General features: G+C 47.0%; 1 protein-coding gene across 1 annotated transcript; it reads left to right on the forward strand.

The window, feature by feature from the left end:
- Window positions 1–5,087: 5,087 nt before the first annotated feature.
- On the forward strand, window positions 5,088–14,657 carry XIRP1 (xin actin binding repeat containing 1). The gene is made up of 2 exons (XM_009969255.3): window positions 5,088–5,120; window positions 6,717–14,657. Exon 2 carries the CDS (start codon window positions 6,718–6,720, stop codon window positions 14,407–14,409), a length of 7,692 nt encoding a protein of 2,563 aa, XP_009967557.2. The 5' UTR covers window positions 5,088–5,120; window position 6,717; the 3' UTR covers window positions 14,410–14,657.
- Window positions 14,658–16,495: the final 1,838 nt, after the last annotated feature.

Here is a 16,495-nt window from a genome sequence, read left to right on the forward strand (position 1 = left end):
CCTTCCATCTCATACACAGCAAATAGCACCCTGAGCCCAGCCTGCATAACATCCTTTGGCATTTCTTTAGCAAGCCCCAGGTGGGAACATCCCCCTCCCTCCCAGGGGATGCTGCGCAGCGGCACTGTGCTCACAACTCTTGAGATGCCCTAGGTGCCGCTTGGACGCCGTCAGCTGCACACACGTGACAGCTTGGCTTTCTCATTAGCGGAATGAACTGTTGTTCTTTTGCTCTTATCTATAATTAGCAATTCAGAGGGTGGCAGCAGCATGTTTCATCAGGCAGAGCTGTGTGGAGCGACCAGACTCCGCAAGAGCAGAGCCAGCCGCCCGCCCGGCGGGTTTGAGCAGCCTCTATCTAAGGCAGGCACTTTTGTGAGACGTGATAAGCAGAGGGCTGTGCACAGCCCGTGCGCTGCAAAAAATGTCAGGAAGGAGAAGGAAAAAAAAAAAAAAAAATAAAACCAAGGGCAGTGATAAGGGGAAGGCTTCAACAAAAGCCTTCTATCTAATTATATCCATCATTAAAACAGAAGCCCTGTGGCTTTTCATCCATCCAAGCTAATGGATGAAGGACTAGACAGCACTGAGGCTGTGTTGTTGTCCACTGCATGGACTGGAAATCTTCCTTCAGCTGCGTTATTCATTCTTGTCTGAAGGGACACATTGCTCTTGTGTGTGCAGCATCACAACCCATGGGCCCCTGGGCCAATACAAATTATATCAGCACAGTAGTAATACCCATAGCCTGGAGTAGGAGGAGACCATTAAATGTTACCAGCCTAGCTCTAGGACGTGGGGATGTTTTTGCTAAGCACTTAGCACTGAAATGTTTAAGCACAGCAGTGCTCATGTCAGTCTAGTCAGGGTCCCTGCCCTGCTGTGAAGTGCTCCCAACTCCTAGAGGTAGTTTTAAGAGAGTTTTTTTCAGCATGGCAATGCCTTTGGCGATGGCTTTTGCTCATTTGCCCACCCAGAAAGGCTGCAAATCTGTGCTTGGTTTTCTTTCTGTTTTAAATCTGGCAAGGGTGACTCTCCCCAGCTCTCCTCATTGGTCTTACTGGGAGGCTTAGCCAAACCTTATTACCTTTCAAGGAAGAAAACTTGTTTGCCAGACTGATTGTACCCATTTTGCCTTTCTAGTAGGTTATTCAGCAATGTAGTAGAAAAGAAAGAAATCCCCAGACAAGATTTTTCAAAGCCCTCTCCAAAGCTTTCTGCAACTAATTCAGCACATGCTTCAATGCTCTTCTCACAGGGTACGGCCACAATAAGGAAAGACCATGAAATCCAAGGTACCTCGACTAGCAATTACTTCATTTTCCATTTTTACAGAGTAGACCCTTCAAATGCATGCCTTGAGCCTCCAAATGAAGGGAGAGGCCCACTGCAGCAGATAGAAGGACTTGTGTTAGCAGATATTCACACCGACTCCTGTAAAAGTGGTGTCTCAGAGATGCCTTGAGCCTCTCCTCCCCCTTCCCAGGGTACTGTTTGTCTCAAAAAGCCAGTGACCTAGCCAAATTTTGGGGGCTCTTGAGCAGAGTGCAGAAAAACTGATGCAATCAGAGGGTGGTTGCAACCTCACAACCTATCTTAAAATGCACCACAACTGCTCCCTTAGTGCCGCTGTCTCCGCTGGCTGTAAATGGATAAATCCTTTTGACTGTGTTTAAGCTGTGGACAGCAGAAATCAGGACGAGAAGTCCCGTACTTACATGGTGACCTAGCAAAAAAAGCATTAAGGAAATACCTTCTTCTGTTTCCTCTCCTGGTGTCCTAGTGACCTCTGGCAGAACCAGGCAGCTAAATCTGTATTGCATCCCACTGCTTCCTCGTGTATCCAGCCTGGATTCTGCATCAAAATGTCTGCGCATCTGCAGGGGCAGCTGGGACCAAGGACAAAATAACCTTGGGGCTTGGCACCATCCAGCAGTGCACTGGCCAATGTCTGACAAGCTCACTGTGGTCCCTCTGCTCTTATCTTCATGGCTTTTTGGTGCATGTTTGTCCCTGTAGGAACTGATATTTCATTTGAAGCACCAGCTCCTGGAATCCTGTTAGTGTATAACATTAGCTGTTGTCACTTTAAAACAAAAACAGAGTGAATCTTCTTCAGTATTCTAGAGAAAAACTTGAAAATCTGAACTCAAAATGAAGAAAACAAATAAGAATAGTCAATAAGTTTGTTATTTACAAAATCTCGTGATTTGGGGACTGAGATTTGAGGGCAAAGAATGCTAGAACTGCTGCAGTGTTTCTAATGTGCACATATTAAAAAGTACATCAGCCCTTTCCTGGCTGTGCAATAGCTGGATTTGTGGAGAGAGAGCCCATTGTTCAAACAGAAAGCATTGCAAATACCGCACTAAATCTGAATGCAGCAGTGCAAGTCTGCAGATAAAAGGAGAACTTTCTCGTGTTTTTACAGCGGTAACAGAGAAATTACAGTCCTGACTAACCTGGAGAACTAAGTTGCAACATATAGGTGTAAAGCTCTATGTACATCTGTGATGGGAGGTGGAGATGGTCATCCTGCTCACACCGAGCAGAGTAATGGAAAAAGAAATCTCTTAGATAGGATTTGGAGTTGCCTCTTCCTTTGAAAACTGAACCCATCTGCATTAGAGCCATTAATTTCAACACAAACTTCTGTCTGGGGATAGACACAGCTTTCATCCTCAGCGGGTGGGGAAACCCCTGCTGTTTAGTGGGACAAGGACCAAGGGGGATGGAGTACAACAGGTAGGAATGGGGGAGCATGGCCTGAACATCATCCAAAAGCGCGTGACCGCTGCAGCTATCCAGTCCTGGTGTGTACACCCCAGGAGGCCTGGCTAAAAGATCACCTCCTCCCAGAATAGCCATTTCTCCATAACTAGATAGGGACCTCCTCAGCTGTAGTCATCTCCATGGGAGGCATCTGAACAAAGGTAGGAAGAATGCTAAATATCTTGAATATCTCAGCAATGCTGTGCTGGGCTCCAATGAGGGCCCTGTGAGAGCTGTTGCAGCTCAAAATATCAGATCTCTAAACTAAGAGCAGGGTTTGGTCCTCTGGCTCTGCTAAAGACTTTCTGCTATATCCTTGGGCAAGTCTCGTAGCCTTTTCATCTCTCCATGCAGTGAAACAGGCTCCCAAGGGCAAGGTAAAGATAAATGGATATATGGGTATAACGATAGGAGAGCAGTGCGGCCACAGAGTAAAAAAAAGTGGGAATTTGTTCAAGTTGACCGTGTGTAACTACTTCACATCCTTCAACTTGCTTATGTTTGGTGATGGCTTTGTCCAGGGATGCAGGAATGGGTGCGGGCTCTGTGCCTCACTGGCAGGATGGTGGCATCAGGTCACTCACTATACGATGTGTTAGTACCATCCAGGCTTAAAGGCTGTTTCAGCCATGAAAGAGGTGGAAAATGTCCATGTTTCCTCCATGAACCGAAAGGGCACAACGTTAAGTTTTGGGGGGGGGCCAAGGCAGGGGCTCCTGGGGGAATCGGTGTGCAGATAGCGGAGGCAGAGCCCTCGGTAAGCAATGCTCGTGCTCCAGGCTAGCCACCTTGGTCACAGAGCTCACCGCGCTCGTCTGTCCCTGTTTCAGATGAGAGGACACGGTCATTTTTAGACATACCAGACAACACGAACCATACACTTCCCCAAGGACGAGGGAGGCCCTCTGCGCTCTCCGTGAAGGAGCTGTCAGCTCTCTATCTCTCCCAGACAGCTGCTGCTGCCGCGGCTCGCACCGGCAGCCCTGCACAGCCGGTAAGCACCGCGCACCCCCGTCCTCCCCCTCACAGATCGCCAGCGGCATCCCAGCAATGTCCCGTCCCAGCAAGTGGCTGTAAGAGGGTGAGAGAGAACATGTCTGGTTTCCTAAACCCGGAGAAACACAGCATTTGGTTTTCCAGAAATGACCGTCTTTCCCTTGTCATTTGAAAATATTGTATAAACGTTATCAGAGGTGCTGATGTGTAGGTATATGATGTATAAGCTGTATATACATACACACACACACATATACACATCTTATTCCCACATGCACACACATACCACACACACACACACATCTCTACATCCACTAGCCCATACCAATAGTTTACTCATACACAAGATTTCCACTTTACTTGCACATATATATTTACACACTCACACCCATGGAGGAAATACTCAACACACAGCAACACATACATCTCCATGCTCTACCCATTCCAACACACACACACATATATGTCCATATATGTCACACTCAGGCATAACTTAAGAGTCCACCCTTCCTGTATCTCTCTGTTTATAGCCCTTGATCTAGGATCCAGAGATTTAATCACCCACTCCAGGCTAATGATTGGGTCATTCAGGTTATGAGGGTTATGAGGCACTGAGATATATTTTTCCCATTTCCCCAGCTCCACTGGTGATTCAGGAGTAACGTGGGATGTGATTTCACATCTGGATCTTTCCTGCAGGTGCATTCCTCCCTTCCACTCTCAATCTTTTGCATGTTCTCTGTCCAGAGATGCCATCCCTCGAGCATGTATCAGGGCTCTGTACTGGAGGAGTCCAGGCTGAAGCAGTCTCCTTTGAAAATAAATGAGTGGAGACTGTAATTGGAAAATTACAACTGGTTAGAAGTTGAAGGAACACAAAAAAAAAAAAAAAAAAAAAAAACAAACGCATTCCATAATGCAGTTACAAATGTAGATCAGTTTTATTTTTGAAATATTGAAGTGAAAACAAAAATATAGGCTAAATCAAGCTGTGGAGAAATCAGTGCTTGTTTTGTTTTCCCCCCAACTCTGAACAAATGTGTTTGGGGTTTTGTTTGTTGACTGAGAATTTTGGAAACAAATATTTGTGGACCACCTGGAATAAGATTGTTTTCCCCAGCTGTATAGAATTGTCAGTGATCCAGAAAAACCCCTCACCTGTAATGATTTTCAGGTGTCTGTAATTGATACATACACACACACACACACACATGCACACAGATAGATATAGATATATATATATATATAATGTATCTTCCTATGCAGTTTGATGTCATTTCTCCTCATGTCTTTTCCAGAGTACTGTGAAGGACAACTCTATTCACTCCCCCCACAGACAGAAAAAGAGCAAGGTAAGAAATGTTAAAGATAAGCACCGTTATCTAACCAAATATTTGTGGACTGTGGTGAGGTGTGATTTAAATACTCACACAAGACAATGAGGAGCACCTTCACACTGAATATAGCTATCAGCTGCTCGGTCGCCCTTCCCCATCTTCACAAGTTCTTCACAGATCCCCCAAAACACCTTGTTTTAAAAAGTGTATTCAAAGTATGTTGGCTCATGTAAAAGATTTGTATTTTACACTTGCTGCAAAGTATGCTGATTTTGGTGTTCTGGGCTGGTTTTTTTTACTAATGTTCAGTGCTTATTTTTAGCCATAACTATCTGCGTGTAACAGAGTGAAATAACATTGCGCGCCATTGCTTTGAGCAACAACTAATAATATTCCAGGCATAACTCTACAGACGTAATTCCACAGGCATGCCAAGGGTCAGCAGATCTGTTTACTGAAAAGAAAGCCACCAGGATTACAGTCTCTTTTAGATAATGATTATAAGCCTCAGCTACCTTCCCTTTGGATAAATGCCAAGCTAGTGCAGGTTGCAGGTATTCAATTCAGTAGGCTCCCCGTGCTAAGGAGAAAAAATGCAGAAAGTGAGGCTCAAAGGTAGGCTAAACAACCACAGTCCACTGCATAACAACTGCACTCTGCTCATTATTGTATCAAAGCTGCTGTGGATTTGAGCTGAGCTCAGACTGACTGAGTCTAAACAGGTCTAACTTTTACTGGTCCCCAGATATGGGTGTTACCCCAACCTCTGGTACCTCAGCCTTGCTTTTTCCTCCTAACAGAGGTAATTCCAGCAGTTTGTAAGCCTTAGTTAGCCTCATGTCTGTACAGGTCTACAAGCCAAAAGAGCTTTATTTAAGACTTTAATTGTATAACTGTGCATCCATTCTTATGCAGATGATGACAAGGGTACACTCATGAGTCTGACAGACGAAATCATTAATCAGACAAATGTCCTTCCCCAAGTCCTCACTCCTGTGCAGTGGGCAGCCCATGGTGTTACCAAAAGCCCATCATGCTAGCTCACTACCCAAAAATAAACTGTCCTCATAAACTGAGTTTGACACTTTGGTTTCCTCTCCCCATTTTCTTCCCGAGACCTCTTCACAGATAGCTCCTTGGCTTTCTCCTGCACCCATGTCCTATGTTCTTAGACACTCTGCAGGTCCTTACACTGCTCTGGACACTTGGGAGCAAGAGGGAGAAGTTAACCTTTAGCTCACTGCTCTAAGACAGCTTTCTTCATGTTATTTTTGTGGTCACTCTGTTGTGCTGGCACAGCCCAAATCGGGCATCTCTGTTACGCTGTAGCCGGACTAAATCCTGAGGACTGTAGACTAACCACCACACATGCCTGGATTAGAGACCTTGCTTTAGAGTGTGTTGCTGTGGAACCAGAGCTAACACAAAGCCTGGAGCGTGTGCAGTGGTGTGATGCTTTGGAGTGCTGTCTGCTACTGAACCAAAGGTATGGCTTAGTAGGTGCATGGATTTCCCTTGTTGACTGGCTTTGTTCTTTGCCGTTCTCGCTATTAACGTCCATGGGGTTGGAGGGCAAGAGATGATGCTGACACTTAAAACTGTTTCCCTAAGGATGTCAGAAGCTCAGAAATCATCTACAATTTCCAGCAAGAAAATGGAAGATGACTTACCTCCCCCTCCTGCCCTTGGCTCAGTCCAGGTCATCGCTCCAGGGAGCCAGGATCTCAACTCACTCCTTGTGCCTCCTCCAAAACAAGCCTTCTCCAAGTTCTACCAGCAGCGTCAGGTGAACGAGCTAAAGAGGCTCTACAGACACATGCATCCTGAGCTCAGGAAGAACTTGGAAGAAGCCGTCACTGAGGACCTGGCAGAAATGCTTAATACTGAGGATCCTAATGCACAGGCGTCTGTGAACCTGGACAAAGTTCTTCCAGGAGAGGTTCAGTCCATGCGTTGGATTTTTGAGAACTGGGCACTTGACTCCATTGGGGACCATCAAGCCACAAAGAAGCTGACAGAAGAAGAGATCATTCCTGGTGGAGATGTGAAAAGTACTTCCCTGAGGTTTGAAAACCAGTCAATCAATGGGGATAGTCTGTCAGCATCAGCCAAGGTATCAGAAACAGACCTTGCCAGAGGGGACGTGCATACTGCCCGGTGGCTGTTTGAAACCCAACCACTAGACTCATTAAACAAACTGTATTCAGATGAAACCGAAGTGCAGGAAGCGGTTCTCAAGGAGCCAGTCCAGGGAGGTGATGTGAAAGGTGCCAGGCAGCTCTTTGAAGCACAGTCCTTGGATGCTATAGGACGCTGCTGCTCAGTGGAGGAGAAGAGCATCCTACAGCTCAAGTCAGAAATCCAGGAGCTGAAAGGCGATGTTAAGAAGACTGTCAGGCTCTTCCAAACAGAGCCCCTTTGTGCCATCAGAGACAAAACTGGGAACATCCATGAAATCAAGTCCGTCTGCCGAGAAGAAATTCAGAGCAATGCAGTCAGAACGGCTCGCTGGCTGTTTGAGACTCAGCCCCTGGATACCATCAACAAGGACACTTCCAAAGTGCAAATAATCCGTGGGATTTCACTGGAAGAAATTGGAAGGCCAGATGTCAGTGGAGCAAGGTGGATATTTGAAACTCAGCCTCTGGATGCCATCAAAGAAATCACAGTTGAAGAACAAGATTTCAAGGCTTCAACAGATTTTGTCACAGGGGCAGATGTCAGTAAGCAACGAATGCTCTTTGAGACCCAGACTCTTGATTCTCTGAAAGGAGAAGCTTCAGAAAGCCTTGTAGCCAAAGAACAAGTAATTGGAGGTGATGTGAAATCTACACTCTGGCTATTTGAAACTCAGCCAATGGAAACCCTAAAAGACAATTTTGAGGTGGGACATTTAAAGAAAGTAGAGCTTTCAGCAGAGGAGAAAGGAGATGTGAAGCAAAGAAAACATGTCTTTGAGACCTGTCCCCTTGGCAGCATCTCCAAGGCATTTGAGGAAGAAATTCCAGCCACCAGCACGGAAGAGGTAGTGAAAGGGGATGTGAAGTCTTTCAAGACCCTGTTTGAGACTCTCCCCTTAGACAGCATCAAGCAGGATGATGCTGAGCCTATCACCAAAGAAGAGGAGAAGATTCCAGCTGGTAACGTCAAAGCCAACCAAATTCTGTTTGAGACAACACCTCTGTATGCCATCAAGGATAGCTTTGGCAATTTCCATGAAGTCACCTCTGTTAGCAGAGAACAAATCATCAGTGGTGATGTCAAGAACTACAAATGGATGTTTGAAACCAGGCCCCTGGACCAGTTTGATGAAAGCACCAAGAAAGTGGATATAATACGGGGGATCACAAAGCAAGAGGTGGTGGCTGGTGATGTCAGAACAGCCAAGTGGCTCTTTGAAACTCAGCCTATGGATGTCATTCATCGCCAAGCCATACAGGGTGAGGAGCACCCCTCGGTGAAACGGGAGATCTCCCAGCGGGGGGATGTGAAGACTTGCAGGTGGCTTTTTGAGACCCAGCCCATCCACACCCTGTATGAGAAGGCTGAAAAGAAGAAGGAGGAGGATGACAGTGTGCCCCAAGGTGATGTGAAGTCATACACATGGATGTTTGAGACTCAGCCCCTGGACTCCCTGAAAGGCCAGGAGGAGCAGTATTTACAAGTCAGTAAGGCATACAGTCAAGAGGAATTACAGGGAGTTGATGTCAAAACTGTCCGACACCTATTTGAGACTGAACCCTTGGGCAGCAGTGTTGTCAATGAAGCTGACCGAAAAAAAGACATGTGGTACTCCAGTCGTGTGGAGATACAGTCTGGGGAAGTGTCCAGAGTGAAGGAGTTCTTTGAAGCTAAACCCTTGGATACAGCCACCAAGCCAACATCCCAGAAGGATGATGGGACAATTGAAGCTGGATCTGTGCACAAGTTCACTTGGCTCTTTGAGAACTACCCTATGGACACCCTGAAGGACAGCTCTGAGGGCATCCAGGAAATCCCTCCAGAGAAGGATATCAAGGCAGGAGATGTTAGAGGCAAAAGGTTTGTATTTGAGACCTATTCCCTTGATCAAATCCATGACACAGTGGACGAGACAGAGCTCCAGAAGATCCAGAAAGACACCATGAGCAAAGCTAATATCAAGTCCTGCACAATGCTCTTTGAAAGCCAACCCTTATATGCTATCCAGGACAAAGAGGGGGGATACCATGAAGTCACCTCAGTTCAGAAAGAGGAAATCATGAAAGGTGATGTGAAAGGCGCCCGGTGGTTGTTTGAAACTAAGCCCCTGGATCTGATTAAGAAGGAAGAAGAGGTGTTTGTGATTAGAGCTGTCACCCAAGAGGACATCAAGAAAGGAGATGTCCAGGCTGCCCGGTGGAGGTTTGAGACCGAGCCTCTAGACTCCTTCTCAGGGGGAAAGATGTCTGTGCCCAGAACAGTGGATGATGTGCAGAAGGGAGATGTTCAGTCCAACAAGCAACTCTTTGAGACTCAGCAAGTGGGCCAGAAGAAGTATGTGAGGATGGTCAGCGTCAGTGATGTTCAGCGAGGTGATGTGAGGACATCCACTTGGCTTTTTGAAAACCAGCCTGTGGACGCCCTGTATGGGGATGCAGAGAGAAGCTCATCTATCAGTACAGTACAGAGAGAGGACAGCCAGAAAGGGGATGTAAAACGCTGCACCTGGTTGTTTGAAACCCAGCCAATGGACACCCTTAAGGACCCAGATGTGACAGCCAGTGCTGGGGCCCAAGAAGCAATCCCTCGTGCAGACGTGAAAAGTACAACGTGGCTCTTTGAGAGCACACCATTGGATAAATTCAGTACTTCTGAAGGTAGCATAGAAAGAGAACTGAAAGAAAGGACCATGAAGGAGACTTTAGAGACACTCTGCACTTGCCAGGCTATTCAGCATGATGGGATCCTCATTGAAGCCAATGATACGGAGAGTGTGAAGATGGTGAAGTACCAGCTCAGCAGCCCAGGTGCTCCAGTGATCCTGAAAGAGGAGATTGTGGGAGGCCATTTGCAAAGGATCATGCTGCAGCTCCTGCACAGAACCAATGTGGATGCACAGAGTGTGCTGGTGGAGGAGGACAGAGAGGGCAAGATCAAAGTAAGCACATTGCAGCTACTGGACCAGAGTGAAGCTGTCAAAGGCAAGGAGGACTTGAGTGGAAATGTAACTAAGGCTTTACAGGGTCTCCTCAGTCAAGATGCTTCCATCAAAAAGGGGATGGTCTTACAAGAGACAAAGTCAGGATCAGTGAAGATGACTCTCTACTCCCTTCTGTTCCATTCTGTCCATCAGAAAGTTGTCAAGGGGGATGTGAAGTCAACGATAGGGAACCTGTTGGCTTCGTCTCAGGAGCAAAAAACAACAGCAACCATTAAGCGTGAGGACAACGAGAAGGGAAATGTCCAGCTTTTTGCGAGCTGCATTGAGAAAGGAGATCTAGACTATCTGAAGAATCTCCAGCAGGAGTCAGAGATACAATCCCTCATCTCTTCCCAAGCAGAGCAGGGTGCAGATGAGAGTGCCCCACAGGTTGTGCAGGGGACTAAGATACATATCTTACCAAATAAAGAACAAATAGAGAAAGTAATTGCAGAGGGTGGGCCAGGGGCTATGGAGGGAGCAAAAAAAGTATTGGCATGTGAAAGCAAGGGCAAAGAGGGTACATTAGAGAGAAACACTGTGTACGCAGGAGGTGTGACAGGCACTACTGTGCAATGTCTTGGGAAGCCTCTGCCGACAGTGATGGGAAAGGAAGAAATTATGTCAGGAGGACTTAAAGTGACTACAAAGTCAATCCAAAGAGTTTCAGATGTCAGCAAGAAGGCAGAGAAAGAAGAAGTCACCAATGCCAGTTTGAAGGAACCCAGAGCTATGACGCAAGGCAAATTTCCAACCCAAGTGGCAGCTCAGAGGGTAGAAGTGACTGGGAAACAGCAGAGTGTGGTGACCCGGGAAGCCAGCCAGATGCAGCCAGAAGAAAAGGCCCTTGGGAGTGATCTTCAGGCCGCAATGCAAAGCCTGAGGCTAGCAACAGCAGAAGCAAAAAACATTCAACACCATGTCCAGAGCAAGCTACAGAGAAACAGGGAGGAGGTGCACATGGCCTGCAGGCAGCAGGCAGCGAGCACACAGGGGACAGTGACCCTTCAATCAACCGTACGCCAACACGACTCTGCATCCACCACGCAGGAGAGCTCCAACACCGTCACCAGGACCACTGCCACTAGAGTCCAGGAGGCATCCAAGACCCACACAGGCGTGTCTCAGAAGAGCATAGCATCACACAAAAAGGTCAGTGCTTCAGAGGAAGTACAGGGAGGACAACTATTGAGCCAGGAAAGCCAAGTTGTGCCTAGTAGAGATTTTAGCATTAAGGATGGCCTTTATACTGCCACACCTGTGAAAACCTATATAAACCCTTTTGTTGAGTCTGATTACAAAGAGCAATCAGTTCAAGAAGAAAGAGATGTTATTTTCAGAGGGGATGTACAGACAGCTATCAGAGCACTGCAAAGTGCCGCCACAGAACAGCGCCTGGTAGAAAAGGAGGATGTTGTCCGAGGTAATTTAAAAGCCACACTTCAGTCGCTGGAAAAGTCTAACGTTAATGTCTCCAGAGGGGATTTTAAAGCCGCTATGATATACAGAAATGCAGGGCAGTCTTATTCTGTGTATAAAAAGAAAAATGAGAATCAAGTCATTAGTAACCAGACTGCTGTAGTGGCTTCAGGGTTGCAGGCTGATAATGACTTTCCTCCTCCTCCCTCAGTTGCTGTGATGAAAGCAGAGCATTGCCCACCCTCAACTAAAGCAACAAGAGAAGGTGCCCTTCTACTACCAACCAACAAAGACGAAGCCCTGGGATGTTCTGCATCACTCCAGACCCCTCTTTTTGCCCTCCCTTCTCAGTCCTGCAAACCCAGTGATCAAAGTCCTGCAGAGAAGCCCAGGACTCCCCTAAACCCAGAAATTACTGCCCCACCTAGGAAAAAGCCTGTTCCCCCTCCAAAACCTGAGCACCTCTTACAGGATGCACATTCTGCCTCTGCAAATAATAGCACAAGCAGACCAACCAAACCCATCCCTCCACCCCTGCCTCCAAAACCTCTAGGCCTGAGAGACATCAGCAAGCCAAAGTCTCCCGGTACGGAGCTGGAATTAAGCTGCCTGGAAGTACATGAACAATCAGGCCATGGTGAGGTTCAGGCAAAATGCTGCACTTTGGAGACATCTGTGAACAAGCCTGTCCCAGATCAGGGTATGAGCTCTGAGAGAAAGATGCCAAAAAACATTGCCAAAACACCTCTTCAAATGGCAGAGGAAAGGTACAAAGCCAGCAAAGGAGGACAAGGAAAGTTGGAATCAGACAGTGCTAAGACTTCTAAGCTGATAAAAGATAGAGTAGTTAGTTCTGAAGTTGAGCAGGGAATGATGAGTGGAAAAGCAGCAGCTCCAAGGAGATGCCCAGGTGAGGTCGTTCAGAGGCATATAGAGCCATGTCAAGACAAGAATGGATGCTCTTCAGTATCACATCCAACCTGTCCTGGTAGAGCACAGACACTTAATGTGCCAGGACAGACTGAGCCAAGCACCTTCCCTGTGAGCCACACCACTCCTCCAAAGAGAGGAGATGACATTGTACAAAATGCCTCATCCAAGGTGGAAAGGGAAAGTGTGTCTAATTCTTATGGATCGTGGGATAGTCAGAGAGTTGTGCAGCAGGTGAATGAGAGGAGACAAATGTGTCATTCGATGTCCTTCCATCAGCAAGCAATAAACTCCTTTGAGGATCAAAAACAGGGGAATAGTGGGCAATTGAAACATCCTGATGGGGAGGCAGAGACACCTGCCCAGGAGAAGTCAGCTGTTGCTATGAGAGAAAAAAACAAGAGAGAAACAGAAGATGAGCGTCGGAAGAGGCTGTCAGTACACAAAGAAGAGATCATGAAAGGCAATGTCAAGGAGGCTATGGAGATCTGTGAGAACCTCAGGAGGCAGGAAGAACTGCAAGAGATCTTGACTCGAGTGAGGGAATTTGAGGAGGAGACAAGCAAAATGGATGTGAAAGCTCTGAAGAGCCTCTTTGAGAAGGTCCCTGACTGGGTTGTTCGTCAGAAGGCCCACCAGGCCAAGCAACAGGACAGGGCTGAGACAACGACAAAGGACACTGACAGTGTCTCCTCAATGGAACTGTTTTTTGGGGACCTGGAACGAGCAAGTGCTGAGATTATCCACCTGAAGGAGCAGACACTTGCCCGGCTCCTGGACATCGAGGAGGCCATCAAGAAAGCTCTTTATTCTGTCTCAAGTCTCAAGTCTGAGTCAGATATTGCTGGGCTCTCAGGGTTGTTCAAGGAGTCTCTGGGGAATACCCAAAGCTCTGTGAGCAGCAGCAATATCCGTAAAATCAGTATTGTCTCAAGCAAAGCCAAGCAGGAGGGAATCACACTGGAGACAGGGGAAGCAGCATCTGTGGAAGGTGCAAAGGTGGCAGAAAAGACTGAGGTAAACAAGGCAGAGCTAGACATCCCCCACCTTGTTCAATCTCGTGTCAGCTCTCCCTCCTCCCCTTCCTACATCTCCATCGAGTCTGCTGCCAGGAAACCAGCAGAATCACCCAGGACAGCACATTCCCCCTGGGATGTCCCTTCACCAGCCTGTCTTGACACTCCAGGAAAGAAGGATGCTTTTGCTCAGGACAGCTTTAGCTCCTTTAACCACCCACCAGAAGGGTCTAATGGGCATGACATGACCCCCTTTGAGAAGAAACCAGAGCCTGTTCAAACAAAAGTTGGGCTGAGTTCAGTGAAACAGCACACCCTTGGCAATGTCAACCATCCCATCAGTAAGAAAGAGAGGTGCCCTCAGGACACCCCCAAAGGCAACTGCCACTGTGGGATGAAAGGAGGCTTTTCGGACTACAGCTCCTTGAATGCCCCCAGCCCGAAAAATCCACGGAGGCAGAAAAGCATCTTGGAGCTGCAGACAGGGCCTGATGGGTCTAAGCTCTATGGAGCCACCCGGACTGTCATGGAGCAGTACGAGGAAATGGACCAGTTTGGAAACAAAATCATCACTTCATCCACCACAGTCACCAAGCAATCTGAGACACAAACATCTTCCACCTGTGATGTGGTCTCTCATCCCCAATATGAGGTATCTGCCTCACCTGTATTTCGGAGGTACTTGAAGAGCCCAGGTGAAAACTTCCACACCAATGGCAGTTTTCAGGAGCCAGGAGTGGTCTTTGTCACTTTTGGCAACTCCAAGCCAAAGAAATAGGAGATTCTGGAGAGCAAGAGATAACTGCATAAGATAAAAAAGTCTACAATAAAAAAGCCTCCTAGCTTAGCCACATTATACACAGGGATTCATCTACACCCTAAGGACTTCTCAGAGTCTTCATCCTGGTATTTGTATACAGACAGGATAAATGCAGTCTGCCTTGACACTGGAGGAGAACAGCCCTCAGCTGGCCAACCCAACAGACTTGGTGTTGCACCACAACCCAGAGCTCTGACACTGTTAGAAGCACAAGGGAAAAATCCATCCATGGGCACCTTAGGGTAGCTTCTTCCCCCCAGAGTGTTGCGGGTTTGGGAGGGATTGTATCGGGCTTCTCTGAACTAATGCAGAAGAAAGGATAGGTAGGATCAATTAAAGAACCAAAAAATCTGGTCGTTGGCAAACACCTTCATGTTATCTTCTTTTTCTAATTGCAGGATAGGCTTTCCAAGAAGGGTATCCTAAACAAATACACACACACACACATATATATATATACACATGCTCATATTGGTGGCTGAGTTGGATAGGTTTTCTCTTAGCCATTAACAAAAGAAAAGTAAAAAAAAATAAATCTCAAATTGGTATCACTATTGGCATTGAGGGAGGTATTTATTTTTAGTTTATTTTTCAGTTCCTGCAAAGTATTCAATGCTACTGAAAACTGTCAAGCTGAGACCTACAGCTATTATCAGTGCCGTTCCCCCAAAAGAAGATGCTATGAAAGATTCTCTACTTGAGTCAGAATGGTTACTGCTTTCCTTTCCTTTCTTTATTTTTAGAACTGTAATTTATTATTCATTATATACAAAAACCTTATTTTAGATTTTCCATGCTTTCATACGTTTACTGTTTAAATTCATTTTGAGACTTTGTAAAGCAATTTTCTTTTTATTATGACTTTGTTTTGTACATTCTCATCTCAAGATTTTAGACATTTTGTGGCTTTTTTTTTTTTTTTTTAACTTCTATTGCTGCGTTCTGAAGGTAAACATTACCTCTAAAAATACTTTGGTCTGGTTGAGTTTCTTTTGTTGGGTGCTTGTTTCCTTTCAAAGTACCTAGACATCATCTCTCAATGAATCAGTTGAATCACATATTCATAGAAACATAGAAAGGTCTGGGTTGAAAGGGACTTTAAAGATCACCTAGTTCCAGCCCCCCTGCCCCGGGCAGGGCCCCCTTCCCCCAGCCCAGGGGGCTCCCAGCCCCGTCCAACCTGGCCTTGAACCCTTCCAGGGAGGGGGCACCCACAGCTTCTCTGGGCACCCTGGGCCAGCGCCTCACCCCCTGCACAGGGAAGAATTTCTTCCTTCTTTATAATCTAAATCTGCCCTCTTTCAGTTTAAAACTGTTACCCCTTGTCCTATCCCCACCCCCCTGATAAGGAGTCCCAGTCCCTCCCCACCTTTCCTGTCCCCCCTTTAAGCCCTGGGAGGCAGCTCTAAGGTCTCCCCGGAGCCTTCTCTTCTCCAGGCTGAACCCCCCCAACTCTCTCAGCCCGGCCTCCCAGGGGAGCTGCTCCAGCCCCCCGAGCATCTCCGTGGCCTCCTCTGGCCCCACTCGAGCAGCTCCGTGTCCTTCTGCTGTTGGGGGCCCCCGAGCTGGCCCCAGCACTGCAGGGGGGTCTCCCCAGAGCGGAGCAGAGGGGGAGAATCCCCTCCCTCAAACTGCTGGTTGTGCTTCTCTTGACGCAGCCCAGGATGTGACTGGCTTTCTGAGAGTACTCTAAATCACTTGCAGGACTTAGTCTACATCTTCTTTACATTGTGGGTGAATTAACAACCCTGTGACAAACAGCATTTATAATCTTGTCTGAAAACTGAGTTGGGCCCAGGGTGATACACACTACCCAATCCAGGATCCTGTGTAGGTGTGTGGAGACTTGGTAGGATGTATACACCAAGAAAAGTCTGAACACTTGCTTGTACCCATTTCCTCCATGTGGGAAGGCGGCAGAGGTGTTGTGTCTCCATAAGCCTTACAAGGAGGGGCAGCTGATGAGCCAGTCATTGCTCAGTGCTATGCCTTAACTCACATTACAGTCTGGTCTCAGTCTGGGAACAAGATGAGCGAGCACAGA

Source organism: Tyto alba, unplaced genomic scaffold (genome assembly GCF_018691265.1).
Source record: "Tyto alba isolate M040663 unplaced genomic scaffold, T.alba_DEE_v4.0 Super-Scaffold_38, whole genome shotgun sequence".
Classification (NCBI taxonomy): Eukaryota; Metazoa; Chordata; class Aves; order Strigiformes; family Tytonidae; genus Tyto; species Tyto alba.